This window comes from Coregonus clupeaformis, chromosome 6 (assembly GCF_020615455.1).
Source record: "Coregonus clupeaformis isolate EN_2021a chromosome 6, ASM2061545v1, whole genome shotgun sequence".
Lineage (NCBI taxonomy): Eukaryota > Metazoa > Chordata > Actinopteri > Salmoniformes > Salmonidae > Coregonus > Coregonus clupeaformis.
The window spans coordinates 38,268,555-38,283,004 of record NC_059197.1 but is presented as its reverse complement, the minus strand read 5'-3'; the positions used below and the strand labels follow the sequence as shown (position 1 = coordinate 38,283,004).

At 47.4% G+C, this 14,450-nt stretch overlaps 1 protein-coding gene across 3 annotated transcripts in view; it reads left to right on the top strand.

The window, feature by feature from the left end:
- Positions 1-14,450, top strand: part of LOC121567890 (BCAS3 microtubule associated cell migration factor-like) — a 269,987-nt gene that overhangs the window by 103,903 nt on the left and 151,634 nt on the right. For all 3 annotated transcript variants that reach the window (XM_041878248.2, XM_041878249.1, XM_041878250.1), the window contains 3 exons: positions 7,006-7,130; positions 7,572-7,737; positions 8,006-8,106. In XM_041878248.2, the coding sequence (XP_041734182.1) occupies positions 7,006-7,130; positions 7,572-7,737; positions 8,006-8,106 (392 nt within the window). The remainder of the gene's footprint in view (positions 1-7,005; positions 7,131-7,571; positions 7,738-8,005; positions 8,107-14,450) is intronic.

Genomic DNA, 14,450 nt, shown 5'->3' with positions numbered 1-14,450 from the left:
AGCCGCGTGCAGGCCTATATGTTTAATATGACGTTTTTGTCCACACACCTCAGTTTGGCCTAAATCTACTGCGAACGATAGAGGACATTACATTTCTCTAAGTTAGCAATGAGTTTTCTAACAGTGCACCTCTGTTAAATACTCAGGAGGGCAGAAAGTCCAGTCTTTCTGTCAACGCTGTCTTGTGAAATCAGATGCTTACAAGCTTTTAAAAAGAAGCCCCATTATGACAGAGTCACTTATGGACAGATGATTGATTGGCTGGGCTCAACGGCGGTGCAGTGAACTTTTCCTCCTCCTCTCACTCTCTCACTCCCCTCTCGTTCCTCCCTGACTGCCGACTCCCTCCATTCATTTTAGGAAATGAATAGCATGTGGTACCTTCCCCAAGTCTTGGGTTTCCTCTTTAGTTGTGGCTAGTTACTCACTCATAGTTTTTAATTGAAGCTTTTTTCTCCCCTCGCTCACCCCCTCCCTCCTCCCATCCCAGTTAGGCTCTTAGTGATTTCAGAGAGCGGTATGCTTTTCAAAGGTACATCATTAGCATTTGTTAGCATGATGTAACCCCCCCCCCACAGTAACAGTAACTGCCTGCCTTTTGCTCTGCCTTTGGCTCCAACTCAAGCTAGCTAGTTAACGCAGTATTGTTTCTGTAACTGCATATGTCCCCGGACTGAGGGCATAACAGATAATTTGTCAAACTTCATAATTCCAATTGTGTTTTATGAACAGTAAGTGTGTTGTTTGGATGGGCTAGAGAGGATGTTGAGATGAGGACCTGGAAATTTAACAAGGTCTCTTTTCCTCTCCCATAATGGCTGCATCTCAAATGGCACCCTATCCCCTATAATATAGTGCATTATACTTGTCAAAAATAGTGTATATATAGGGAATGGGGTGCCATTTGGGACACACACAATGACACGTACAGTAGCAAGTATTCCTCTTCCCTGAATAACCTCTTCTCTGAACCCTAATGTTCCCTCATTCCCCTTCTCCGTATCCCTCCTTTTTTTAACAGCTCAGGATGGAAGAGTGTGGCGAGTAACCTCTCTGACCACCATTGTCCAATCACACTAGACTAGCTGTTAAATATAGCCTCAGTGCTAACACGACATGGAACCTCCATCTAGGGCTATTCTGGGGTGTGGCAACCATCCCAAAATAAATCCCTCTCTCAGTAGTAGTGTGATGAGGAGGAACATTAGACATAGAGCGAGGAAAGGGGGTTGAAGTCTCTGATTCTCTGAGTGCGTCCCAAATGACACCCTATTCTCTACATAGTGCACTACTTGTTAAAAATGCAGTTTTGTCATCTCAGGGAAGGAATTAGAGGTGGTGTCCCAAATTATACCCTATTCCCTATATAGTGCACTACTTTTGAGCAGACCTCCATGGGCCCTGGTCAAAAGTAGTGCACTAGGTAGAGAATAGGGTGTCATTTGGGACACCACCTCTAATTCCTTCCCTGAGATTCTAAAACGGCATTTGTTTAGTCAGTTTAAGTCAGTCTGCTCCACTCAGTCTGCTCGGCTTCCAAATGGCCTCATCATTACAGCCGTCTGTCTGTAGCTCCAGCCTCCTGCCCCAAGGCCACCTCTGTTTTGGAAGGCTGCTGTAAAATAATAAATGTGACGTTGAGGGATGTGTCCTCCACATGGCTTCTCTTTCTCCTCTCCTCTTCTCCCCTCTCTCCTCTCCCCCTCTCTCTCTCTCTCTCTCTCTCTCTCTCTCTCTCTCTCTCTCTCTCTCTCTCTCTCTCTCTCTCTCTCTCTCTCTCTCTCTCTCTCTCTCTCTCTCTCTCTCTCTCTCTCTCTCTCTCTCTCTCTCTTCTCTTTCTCTTTCTCTTTCTCTCTCTCTTCTTTCTTCTCTCTCCTCTCAGTCTTAATGTTCACCCCCGTTTAGCGTTACACTGTGTGTGTCCCAAATGACACCCTATTCACCCTATGTAGTGCCCTACCTTTGACCAGAACCCTATGGGCCCTGATAAAAGTGTATTGGGAATATGGTGCCATTTTGGATGTAACCTCTGGTCTGCTCTACCCTACAGGCCCCCGCTGCTCTTTGTCGCTGGACGAACTTACAGAAGTGAGGCTCTATCGTATTTGTTTACGGCGAGGGCCCTGAAAATAAATGGAGGCTGTCGGCCGCCGCTCTTGCCCCCCTCTCGCCCTGCCCCCCTCCCGGCCCTCTCCCACCCCTTGATGGCGCCTCATGTTCGCCTCAGCCCTGTAATAAGAAAGGACTTTGATGGTGTACGTCGCAGATTGAATTATGCCCCTGAGGAAAAGCTATTAGCTTAAATTAAAAGTGGAAATGACATGCGAGTAGTCTTTTTAGTGAATTAAAGTTGCAGAGAAAATGAAGTCTGTTCCCAATACCACAAAAAAACATCTTGTGGAGAGAGTGAAGGAGAGAAAAAATCAGGGATTTGGCTTCGGTTTAGTGACATCCATCTCCCCTCTCTCCCCCATCCCTCTCGGTGTATTTATTTTTCATCATTTATTGATATTAGGTTATATTTTTCTTTTTTTTCTCTTTCCTGACCGGTTCCTCTGTACCATATGGAGTCCAGAGTAGGGCCTGGTCGGTCTATCTGTCTGTTTTAGTCTGGCCTCTGTCGCAGGGTAAAAACCTCAACACTTTCAAGCCACTTCATGTGAGACCAAGAGGAAAATAATGATTTGAAGCGCAGATGAATAAACGTTTGTGGTCATTTCTACTCAGAGAACCGAGCTGTGATCCCACTCCCATTGGCAGACAGTGGTAACCAAGGATTCTTCAAAGAGAGAGCAGCCGCTCTAGCTGATCAGTATGGAGACACCACAAGGAGAACTTATCACAGTCGGTGGTGTGTTTGTGTGTGTGTGTGCACGTGTGTGTGCACGTGCGTGCGTTTGGGCATACATACGCGTGTGTGTGTTAGTACCCAGGCCAGCCCTGCAGCATAGCCCCTTGCAGCAGTCTTTTCTTCTCTTCTCAGCGCCATAAGAGCCGTTTACACTCTTCATTTGTCATTGGGCCTTTCCCCTCGATTCATGAAAACATGTCCTTTTTAAACAATGTTATTCTTTGATGTATTATTCAAGTCTGCCTCCGCCCAAAGACAACGGTGAATAGCGGGGCTATAAAATACCTTTCTTCACACCACACACAGCGCCGTGTGGCAAATGCGTCAGCATGAGATTTCACCCCAAAACCAAAGTCAAGCCACTATGGACTAGGATTTGTGTTCCCTGAGGATATTGAAACCGGTTGACCACAAGCTTTGAGGATTTCAATTTTTTCCCAGTAAGAAAGAGAAGAAGAACCAGAACGTTGGAGAGATGGTGGTCAACCTCACTAAAGAAGAGCCCGACAGACTCCACGTCACTCTCACCACTAGCTGTCAAATACACATCGCACGCCCGCACACACACACACACACACACACACACAAATCACGGTGGGTGAGGTTATGACTAACACATACCCCAACCCTCTTTGCCTCCCTCCCCAAACTATTCACCAGCTCCCATATAATTGAGTCTGTTAAAGAGAGATCCAGAGTATTGAACAGGATTTGTTGAGTTTCCCATCTTCAACATATCAGTTATACTTTGATATACAGATGTTGTGTTAGCGAGGTTGAGAAACAGAGGGAGAGAGTGACTGTAAGAGAAAAGGAGAGAGAGAGCGGGAGTGACTGGAAGAGAAAAGGAGAGAGAGAGCGGGAGTGACTGGAAAAGAAAAAGAGAGAGAGAGCGTGAGTGACTGGAAGAGAAAAGGAGAGAGAGGGAAGGCGGAGTGAGAAGGAAGCAGTGTGCTGTGTTGGCTGACCCCTGGCCGTCCGGCCGAGGCTCTGTGTTTTCATAGCTCTGTATCTCCTGGACACGATGACAGACAGACAATCGGATGGATGGACAGATCCAAGGAGGAGAGAGCGAGGGCCGTAGAGTTAGCCAAGGCAATATCCTGACATGGTCCTATCTATCTCTCCATCTCTCCTCAGCTAGCATGACTTACTGTAGATATTTGGTTATTCAGCCTCCCCCTTTATCCAACACTAATAAATACACAGCCACTAACGTTGTCTAGAGGTCTTCCCCCCGTTCTCCCCCTGTTCTACCCAGAAACACCCTTCACACGGTGTAGGCTAAACAAAGACATCAACATCTCCCCTTGTCCAGGGAGTAATTTACGAGCTGCTGACAGTTTGAAGGGAAGAGGAGGAGAGAGAGTTGAGGCCCGCAACAGGTCATTCAACACCTATTAGTGTGTCAGACTGAGGCTGTGTGTCAGGGTGAGGCTGTGTTGATGTGTCAGGCTGTGTTAGTTTGTCAGACTGAGGCTGTGTGTCAGGGTGAGGCTGTGTTGATGCTTCAGGCTGTGTTAGTTGTCAGACAGGCTGTGTTAGTTGTCAGACTGAGGCTGTGTTAGTGTGTCAGGCTGTGTTAGTTTGTCAGACTGAGGCTGTGTTAGTGTGTCAGGCTGTGTTAGTGTGTCAGACTTTGTTAGTTTGTCAGACTGAGGCGTGTTAGTGTGTCAGGCTGTGTTAGTGTGTTAGGCTGTGTTAGTTTGTCAGACTGAGGCTGTGTTAGTGTGTCAGACTGAGGCTGTGTTAGTGTGTCAGGCTGAGGCTGTGTTAGTGTGTCAGGCTGTGTTAGTGTGTCAGACTGAGGCTGTGTTAGTGTGTCAGGCTGTGTTAGTTTGTTAGGCTGTGTTAGTTTGTCAGACTGAGGCTGTGTTAGTGTGTCAGGCTGAGGCTGTGTTAGTGTGTCAGGCTGTGTTAGTGTGTCAGACTGAGGCTGTGTTAGTGTGTCAGGCTGTGTTAGTGTGTCAGGCTGAGACTGTGTTAGTGTGTCAGACTGAGGCTGTGTTAGTGTGTCAGACAGGCTGTGTTAGTGTGTCAGACTGAGGCTGTGTTAGTGTGTTAGTGTGTCAGACTGAGGCTGTGTTAGTGTGTCAGATTGAGGCTGTGTTAGTGTGTCAGACTGAGGCTGTGTTAGTGTGTCAGACTGAGGCAGTGTTAGTGTGTCAGACTGAGGCAGTGTTAGTGTGTCAGACTGAGGCTGTGTTAGTGTGTCAGACTGAGGCTGTGTTAGTGTGTCTGACTGAGGCTGTGTTAGTGTGTCAGGCTGAGTCTGTGTTAGTGTGTCAGACTGAGGCTGTGTTAGTGTGTCAGGCTGTGTTAGTGTGTCAGACTGAGGCTGTTAGTGTGTCAGGCTGTTTTAGTGTGTCAGACTGAGGCTGTGTTAGTGTGTCAGACTGAGGCTGTGTTAGTGTGTCAGGCTGGGTTGGTGTGTCAGACTTAGGCTGTGTTAGTGTGTCAGACTGAGGCTGTGTTAGTGTGTCAGGCTGTGTTAGTGTGTCAGACGGAGGCTGTGTTAGTGTGTCAGGCTGTATTAGTGTGTCAGACTGAGGCTGTGTTAGTGTGTCAGACTGAGGCTGTGTTAGTGTGTCAGACTGAGGCTGTGTTAGTGTGTCAGGCTGGGTTGGTGTGTCAGACTGTGTTAGTGTGTCAGGCTGGGTTGGTGTGTCAGACTGTGTTAGTGTGTCAGGCTGAGGCTGCGAGGCCAAGGAGAGTTCAAGTACTGGACAGTATGCCGTCACACTGGATTCAACAGAACAGCTGGGAAATAGTATGGAAAATGTTTGAAGAATTGATCGAATCATGTTTTCTGGTTATTTTGAAGTGAATTGTTGAATATTACATTTCATTATAGAGATAATTTTCGTGTTACAAAATCTTGGACTGTGTGTGTGTGTGCACGGTTGGTTGTGTGTGTTCAAACGAGCTGGCGTGAGTGTGTTTATGTATTAGTGAGGTCTTCCTGGTTAGATCAGAGGTTAACCTCTCCTGTGTTAGTGTGTCAGACTGTGTTAGTGTGTCAGACTGTGTCAGACTGTGTCAGGCCCTTCAGCCTCCATCCACTCTCTCAGGGTTCAGCTGTTAATACCAGGCCGGGGGTTTTACTGTCCACCTTGGTTATAGGGCTGGACAATAATACCAGGCCGCTCCGCTACTGTTCTCTGATCACTAGCATATGCAGCCCTATCACAATACTGAACCTTTCCTTTCCTGTGTTCCCTTTCATCCAAACGGTCCTGACATGTCTGAATAGTCCAATAACTCTTAATAAATTCTCTCAAACGGCTAACTCAAAGTGAGACCAGGAGAAGCAGCTTTAAGACTAGCAGCATTTGAGACACATGTTCAAGCAAGTGATAACCATTATGGCATCCTCAGGTATTTGCTGAAACTAATTTCTATTAGTGTGTTTGTGTGTGTGTTCTGGCGTGTGCATATTAGCGTGTGTGGACACACACACACACACACACATGGTCCTCAGTACAGTCCATGGTCAGTCTGTAGTGGTTTGAGTGTACATGGCGTGCTTCATGAGAAAAGGAAGGATGTAATCAACTAGCAACACAGGCTTTAAAATACCATAGACATCCTCTACAGAGCTGCAGTCCTGATTTACAGGCATGGGAATACAGACTCACAGACACGTTATCCCGTTCAGACTGCAGGAACCCTGTATTGAATGAGGGAGGAAATATCCTGTATTATGTCTAATGATGTTGGAGTCAATTTTACGACTGTTTTTAATTTGCTGAATAATAGAGACCAATACATAAATCATTTGTCCAGACACGGGCACAGTGAAACAATTCAGAGCAAATATGATTTTTCACTTCTATTTTTTTGCTACCATTGTACTACCATTTTAAGTCATGCTCATCTCTTTATTTAGCTAAATTGCATGTAATGTAATTGTGTTAAAAGCTTGGCTTGTTCTTTGTTCACAGATGTGGCAGTGTTTGAACTTAATCTCAAACCAGATTGGGCATCATTCTCTCAACAACATTTGGCAACAATTCTCTCTCCTTCAGCTTTAGTTCATCTAACAACTCAAACCGCCAGACTTTATTTTCTCCAAGAGGAGCACCCTGTGTCTGTGTCCCCTTGGCTGGGTTCTCCTACCAACTCACCCCCCTCCTTCTCTCTGTCTCCTGCAGCAAAGCCAAGCCTCCCCCTCAGATCTCTCCCAGTAAGTCCAGTGGAGGAGAGTTCTGTGTGGCTGCTGTCTTTGCTGCCTCACGCTCCTGGTACATGACCAACCCCAACATGAAGAGAGAGAAAGGTGAGGAAGGGTCGTAAAGGCTTTGTAGCGTTATGTTCATCATTAGATCCCACTAGTGCATTAGTATCCTAGCTGTGACCCCCAAAGCCACCATCACACTAAAACAGTTTAATTTCATTTTAATTTGGCAAAATGTAAAAGTTCAAAATCTGTGGGAGAATTGTAAATACCATGAATACTTGGAAACTTGGCTCTGGGTGTTGACCCCTCTTAGACCCCTGTGTAGACGCAACATTAAGGTCAGGGATGTACAAACCCACTCAGTGAGACGATGGGCGTAGTAGACAAAACACTTAGCTAAGTCAATCAATTTTTTCAATTTTATTTTATATAGCCCTTCTTACATCAGCTAATATCTCGAAGTGCTGTACAGAAACCCAGCACAACAACATGCTCCTCTTACTTTGTAACGTTGACCTGTTGACCTCTCCTGTTCCTCAGACCAGTCCAGCCGTTCAGTGGTGGAGTCCCTCTACATCCTCAGTTGCTATGGCACCCTGGTGGAGCACGTCCTGGAGCCTCGGCCAATCAGCACAGCCCAGAAGATTAGCGATGACACACCACTGGAGCTCAACACATGTCCACGGGCCTGCTGGAGCCTGGCCAGGTAACTGACCCTTCCACAGACACTCAGTTTTTCCCACTCTGCTAAGCTGTGGTTCATGTTATGAAGATTTACATACAGTAATATATTGTACAGTTATACAGTATTGTGTGTGATTTATACAGTAATGCGTGTGATTTATACAGTAAGGTGTGTTATTTATACACTAGTGCACTACATTGGGAATAGGGTGCCTTTTGGGACAGATCCTGAGATGTTCTCTGTAATTGAGTTGTGTGTTTCTCTCCTATGTTGTGTTTGGTTGTTACAGGACTCCTCTGTGGAATGAGCTGCAGCCTCCTTTCCTCTCCAACCACCCCCTGGTGCTGGCCTCTGACCTGGTGCAGTATTACCAATACCTCCTGGCTGGATGTAAGTGTTATACACTGTGTGTGTTGTGTGTGTGTATATATGTACTATTTGTACGTGTGTGTGCACCAAGCTCCATTAGACCGGTGCCAGAGTTGAAGCCTGCTGATTCCTACTGTTTATTCTCTATGGGAGATTGTCTTCACCCTGTTATTGGTGACACATGCTGAGAGTAGGACCCTTTCAGCCATCCTCCATTACTTTCCTGTTCCCTCTTAAAACCCTCAGTGGAGATCAGACATCACTCCATCTGAGTAGTGCTCTGGTCTCAGATCCCTTATCACACAAACCATCAGCTTTTCATCCATTCTGTTCCGTCTGTACGGTGCATTGAATCAAGTCTTTGTCACTGTGTGTCTCTGTGTCTGCCTCCTGGACAAGTCAGCATGACAACACTAACAGCTCAACCAACTCCACTCAACTCATTCAAGTGAAGCCAATTAGCCAGCCTCCAAACTCCTCCTAACTCAATAACAAGTACAAAGAGCACCAAGCACTTTAGGTTAATATGTGAAAGATTGTAGAGGCTGGAGATGGCAGAGGGATGAGGAGTTTGCCTCTTCTTCTTCTGTCTCCTCTATTCTACGCTAAATTGGCTGCTTCCCAAATGGCACCCTATTTCCTCCTTAGTGCACTACTTTTGACCTGAGCCCTATGGTCAACAGTAGTGCACTAAAGGGAATAGGGTGCCATTTGGGACGTAGACATTCCCCCAATGCTCAGGGCTGAGCGGGTAGGATATTTTCTCAAATTAGTTCTAATAGTCCTTTCTAGAGTCAAGTTGGTGTGACGGGTCGGGCAGCGGGCATCGGCGCTGGGTTTAGTGTGACTCCGTTCTGCGAGAAGGCATAATGGTCAAGACAGAGGGCATAATGATTTAGTCTCAGTGCTCTCTAACATTTAGCTCCAATTAGTGATGTCCAAAATATCCCCGCCCGCCCCACCTCGTCTGTCTCTCCCTCACCCCCATTGCTCCTGCCAGCCGAGCAGTACCAACCCTAACGCGCTCACACACCGAGGTCAATACAATATGCACATCATTTGTTGTCTTGTACTTCTACCCATTGCTCCACTCCACTCTGCCCCTGGGCGTTTCCTGCATGCTGCTACGGCTCACGGAGTGCCACCTTTCATTCCTCTGCTTCCTCCGCTTTGCACCCGTTCTGTTTCGCAACACTGTGCGTCCACTCAGCTCGCCAGGGGATGGCTGGACAGAGAGGAAGTGATCAAGGGGGGGGGCGATCTGACCCGGGGATGCTTTATGCTACGCTACACTACAGCCACACAACAGAAGAGAGACACACACACACACACTGTTAGCTCTGTTGGCCATCTCCAGTGGTGCGTTAAGATCATGGCTTATGGAGGGAGCTGCTGCTCTCCGCCCTGCTCCAATACAAACTACACTATCAGGGTCTAGTTTACATAGTAGATACTACCCCAAACGTCAACAACCAGAAGGAGTGAGTGACGGGCAGAGAAAGAGAAAGGGATAGGAAGAAAGTGAAGAAGACAGAGACAAAGAGAGTGGGAGAGAAATGGAGGAGATGAAAGAGAAGTCGCAAAGATAAATACGGAGAGAGGGAGGGAGCGAGGCAGGGGCGTATGATAAATCACGGGCACCTTTAGATCTGCAAATGAGTCTGTGTATTCAGGGACCTAGCTAGGTTCCACAACCTTCTAGAGTATGGGGTTAGAGGGTTTAGATGTTGTGTGATTGACAGCGGCTGCTCTCTCTATATTGGATGACCGGTGTGATTAAAAATGCATGTTGCTGTGGAGGGAGGAAGGGATGGAGCTCAGGGTCATGCCAGCCCAGCCGGAGAGGAGCCTCGCAGGCTGGTGATTAAAAGCAGCGGTGGCGCCACTTCATGGTCGCTATCTCTACCTGTCCGTCAGCCCAGCCCGCTGGCACCGCTCTGGGCCCGCTCAACTCTGGGCCACAGCCGGGTAAACAGCAACTCCACTACACTGCTGTGGATGATAAGAGACAGAGACAGAGACAAAGACAGAGACAGACAGAGAGAGAGAGAGGTACACACAAACACACACACACACAGACAGGGACACACAGACAGGGACACACAGACAGGGACACACAGACATGGACACACGACACAGAGAGATATGAAGAGGAGATGAGTAAGAAGAGCTGGCCTCATAAATGCTGTCTCAATCCAGTTTTGATGGCTCAGGGAATCCTCACTGTTAGGTGGATGGCTCAATCAGCCAGTTAGGAGAAACAGAGACCCTTTTCATTCTAAAAGGCCCAACATGAATGAATGGAGCCAATTTGTGTTGCCCTGAGGTGTCGGAGTAGATTTAAACCTGCGTTCGGATCCCTTAGAATAACACCACCACACGATTGACGAATGTGAGGCTTTTTTCTTCCTCATTTGCAGCATTCATCCTTGAAATTCAGGGCATATTTTACCCCCTGTGGTCTTGGCATTTTTTGAAGCGAGTGGGCTGTATTTACATAGCTGTCTGCCGTGTGTGTTGAGACACCTCTTCCCTGGCCGCAAGACTTCGCCGAGGCAAACATGCCGTCAATAATGTCCCTCCCTGCTCTTCTGGCTGGCTCCTCTGAACTCTCTGAGTAGGCTGGGCACTTCAGTAGTGGCTGAGCTGGTGCTTTTTTGCCCTGGCCTCACCCTTAGTTTCAAGTTTCAAGTTTAATTAGTCGTATGTACATGCCGATGCAACAACAATAATAAATAATAAAAGATAAGAATATGAACATAAAGGTTAGCCCCTAGCTTCCTTTCATAATGTAGTAACTGTGGTGGCTGGCTGTCTCCTGGGCCTTCCAACATGATGACGCGCCATGGCCTTGTCAATAACTGCTAATTGGCTGAGTGAAAGACTCCGAGGCCGGTGGGAGCTGGTCTTTACGGGAGGGAGGGAGGGAGGGAGAGCGAGAGGGAGAGAGGGTGAGAGAGAGGGAGGGAGAGAGAGAGGGAGGGAGAGAGAGAGGGAGGGAGAGAGGGAGAGAGAGGGAGAGAGAGAGGGAGGGAGAGAGAGAGGGAGAGGGAGAGAGAGGGAGAGGGAGAGAGAGAGGGAGGGAGGGAGAGAGAGAGAGAGAGAGAGAGAGAGGGAGAGAGGGAGAGAGAGAGGGAGAGAAAAAAAACACACTAGACAATGAGGCTGACCACCTCAGATCATTAGTCCTATCTCTCCCCAGAGATCAGGTCAGCAGTCAGACCTGATCAATATCTGAGCCCTGCTTTGTTCTGGGTCTACTCACTATACCTACTGCTACTGGCATCCGCCAGACAACTCACTCTGTCTAAAATATAGTGTACTACTTTTGACCAGTGCACTATATAGGGCAGGACTGCCCAACCCTGTTCCTGGGGAGCTACCGTCCTGTAGGTTTTTGCTCCAACCCTAATCTAGCACACCTGATTCTAATAATTAGCAGGTTGATAAAATGAATCAGGTTAGTAACACCTGGGGTTGGAGCGAAAACCTACAGGAGGGTTGCTCTCCAGGGACAGTTTTGGGCAACCCTGATATAGGGAATAGGGTGCCATTTTTGATGCACCCGTGCACTACCTGCTGCTACTGACCTTGACCAGACCACTCACTGTGTCTCTCCTCTGGTCAGCAGAACTACACCACTTCCTCTTAGAGCCCAGAGACACAGGCTCTTTAAGATATTTTAGGAAAGTTTTTTAAATCACTTTTGTTTTTTTATGGTGTGTTACCAGAACAGGGTATTTTCCAAGGAATAACACCAATCAGATTTGCCCGTTTTACGGCCCCCTAACCAACTGTGCTATTATGTGTGTTTTTTCGCGTTATTTGTTATTTATTCTGTACATAATGTTTCTGCCACCGTCTCTTATCACCAAAAAGAGCAAAGAATATTCTGCAGACACCCGACAAGGCCCAAATCCCCGTCATTCGCATGAGAAAGAGACGGAGATATCGTGTACGTAGGTCGGGGTGCCTTGTAAGGATCCGACGGCGAGCGAGTAATCTGCCCTTTCCATCAGTCCTATTAGCCAACGTACAATCATTGGAAAACAAAATGGACGACCTATGATCAAGGATATCCTACCAACGGGACATTAAAAACTGTAATATCTTGTGTTTCACCGAGTTGTGGCTGAACGACGACATGGATAACATACAGCTGGCGGGATATACGCTACATCGGTAGGATAGAATGGCTGACTCCGGTAAGACAAGGGGTGGTGGTCTGTGTATATTTGTAAACAACAGCTGGTGCACAAAATCTAATATTAAGGAAGGCTCGAGGTTTTGCTCGCCTGAGGTAGAGTATCTCATGATAAGCTGTAGACCACACTATTTACCAAGATAGTTTTCATCTATATTTTTCGTAGCTGTCTATTTACCACCACAAACCGATGCTGGCACAAAGATTGCACCCAATGAGCTGTATAAGGCAAACAGGAAAACGCTCATCCAGAGGCAGCGCTCTGTAGCTCAGCTGGTAGAGCACGGCGCTTGTAACGCCAAGGTAGTGGGTTCGATCCCCGGGACCACACGTACACAAAAAAATGTATGCACGCATGACTGTAAGTCGCTTTGGATAAAAGCGTCTGCTAAATGGCATATTATATTATTATTATAGTGGCCGGGGACTATAATGCAGGGAAACTTAAATCCGTTCTACCTAATTTCTACCAGCATGTTAAATGTGCAACCAGAGGAAAAAAACTCTAGACCACCTTTACTCAACACACAGAGACGCGTACAAAGCTCTCCCACGCCCTCCATTTGGCAAATATGACTATAATTCTATCCTCCTGATTCCTGCTTATAAGCAAAAACTAAAGCAGGAAGCACCAGTGACTCGGTTAATAAGGAATTGGTCAGATGACGCAGATGCTAAGCTACAGGACTGTTTTGCTAGCACAGACTGGAATATGTTCCGGGATTCCTCCGATGGCATTGAGGGGTACACCACATCAGTCACTGGCTTCATCAATAAGTGCATCGATGACGTCGTCCCCACAGTGACCGTATGTACATACCCCAACCAGAAGCCATGGATTACAGGCAACATCTGCACTGAGCTAAAGGTTAGAGCTGCCGCTTTCAAGGAGCGGGACTCTAACCCGGACGCTTATAAGAAATCCTGCTATGCCCTCCAACGAACCATCAAACAGGCAAAGCGTCAATACAGGACTAAGATTGAATCATACTAAACCGGCTCCGACGCTCATCGGATGTGGCAGGGCTTGCAAGCTATTACAGACTACAAAGGGAAGCACAGCTGCAAGCTGCCCAGTGACACGAGCCTACCAGACGAGCTAAATTACCAGGATGTGTACTCCGAGCATGCGCTGACCAACTGGCAAGTGTCTTCACTGACATTTTCAACATGTCCCTGACTGAGTCTGTAATACCAACATGTTTCAAGCAGACCACCATAGTTCCTGTGCCCAAGAACACTAAGATGACTACCGGCCCGTTGCACTCACGTCTGTAGCCATGAAGTGCTTTGAAAGGCTGGTCATGGCTCACATCAACACCATTATCCCAGAAACCCTAGACCCACCCCAATTTGCATACCGCCCCAACAGATCCACAGATGATGCGATCTCTATTGCATTCCACACTGCCCTTTCCGACCTGGACAAGAGGAACACCTATGTGAGAATGCTATTCATTGACTATAGCTCAGCGTTCAACACCATAGTGCCCTCAAAGCTCATCACTAAGCTAAGGACCCTGGGACTAAACACCTCCCTCTGCAACTGGAACCTGGACTTCCTGGCGGGCCGCCCCCAGGTGGTAAGGATAGGTAACAACACATCTGCCTCGCTGATCCTCAACACAGGGGCCCCTCAGGGGTGCGTGCTCAGTCCCCCCCATCTCCCTGTTCACCCATGACTGCATGGCCAGGCACGACTCCAACAACATCATTAAGTTTGCCGACGACACAACAGTGCTAGGCCTGAACACCGACAACGATGAGACAGCCTATAGGGAGGAGGTCAGAGACCTGGCCATGTGGTGCCAGGATATCAACCTCTCCCTCAACGTGATCAAGACAAAGGAGATGATTGTGGACTAAAAAAAAGAGGACTGAGCACTCCCCCATTCTCATTGACGGGGCTGTAGTGGAACAGGTTGAGAGCTTCAAGTTCCTAGGTGTCCACATCACCAGCAAACTATCATGGTCCAAACACACCAAGACAGTCGTGAAGAGGGCACGACAAAGCCTATTCCTCCTAAGGAGACTGAAAAGATTTGTCATGGGTCCTCAGATCCTCAAAACGTTCTACAGCTGCACCGTTGAGAGCATCCTGACTGGTTGCATCACTGCCTGGTATGGCAACTGATTGGCCTCCGACAGCAAGGCACTACAG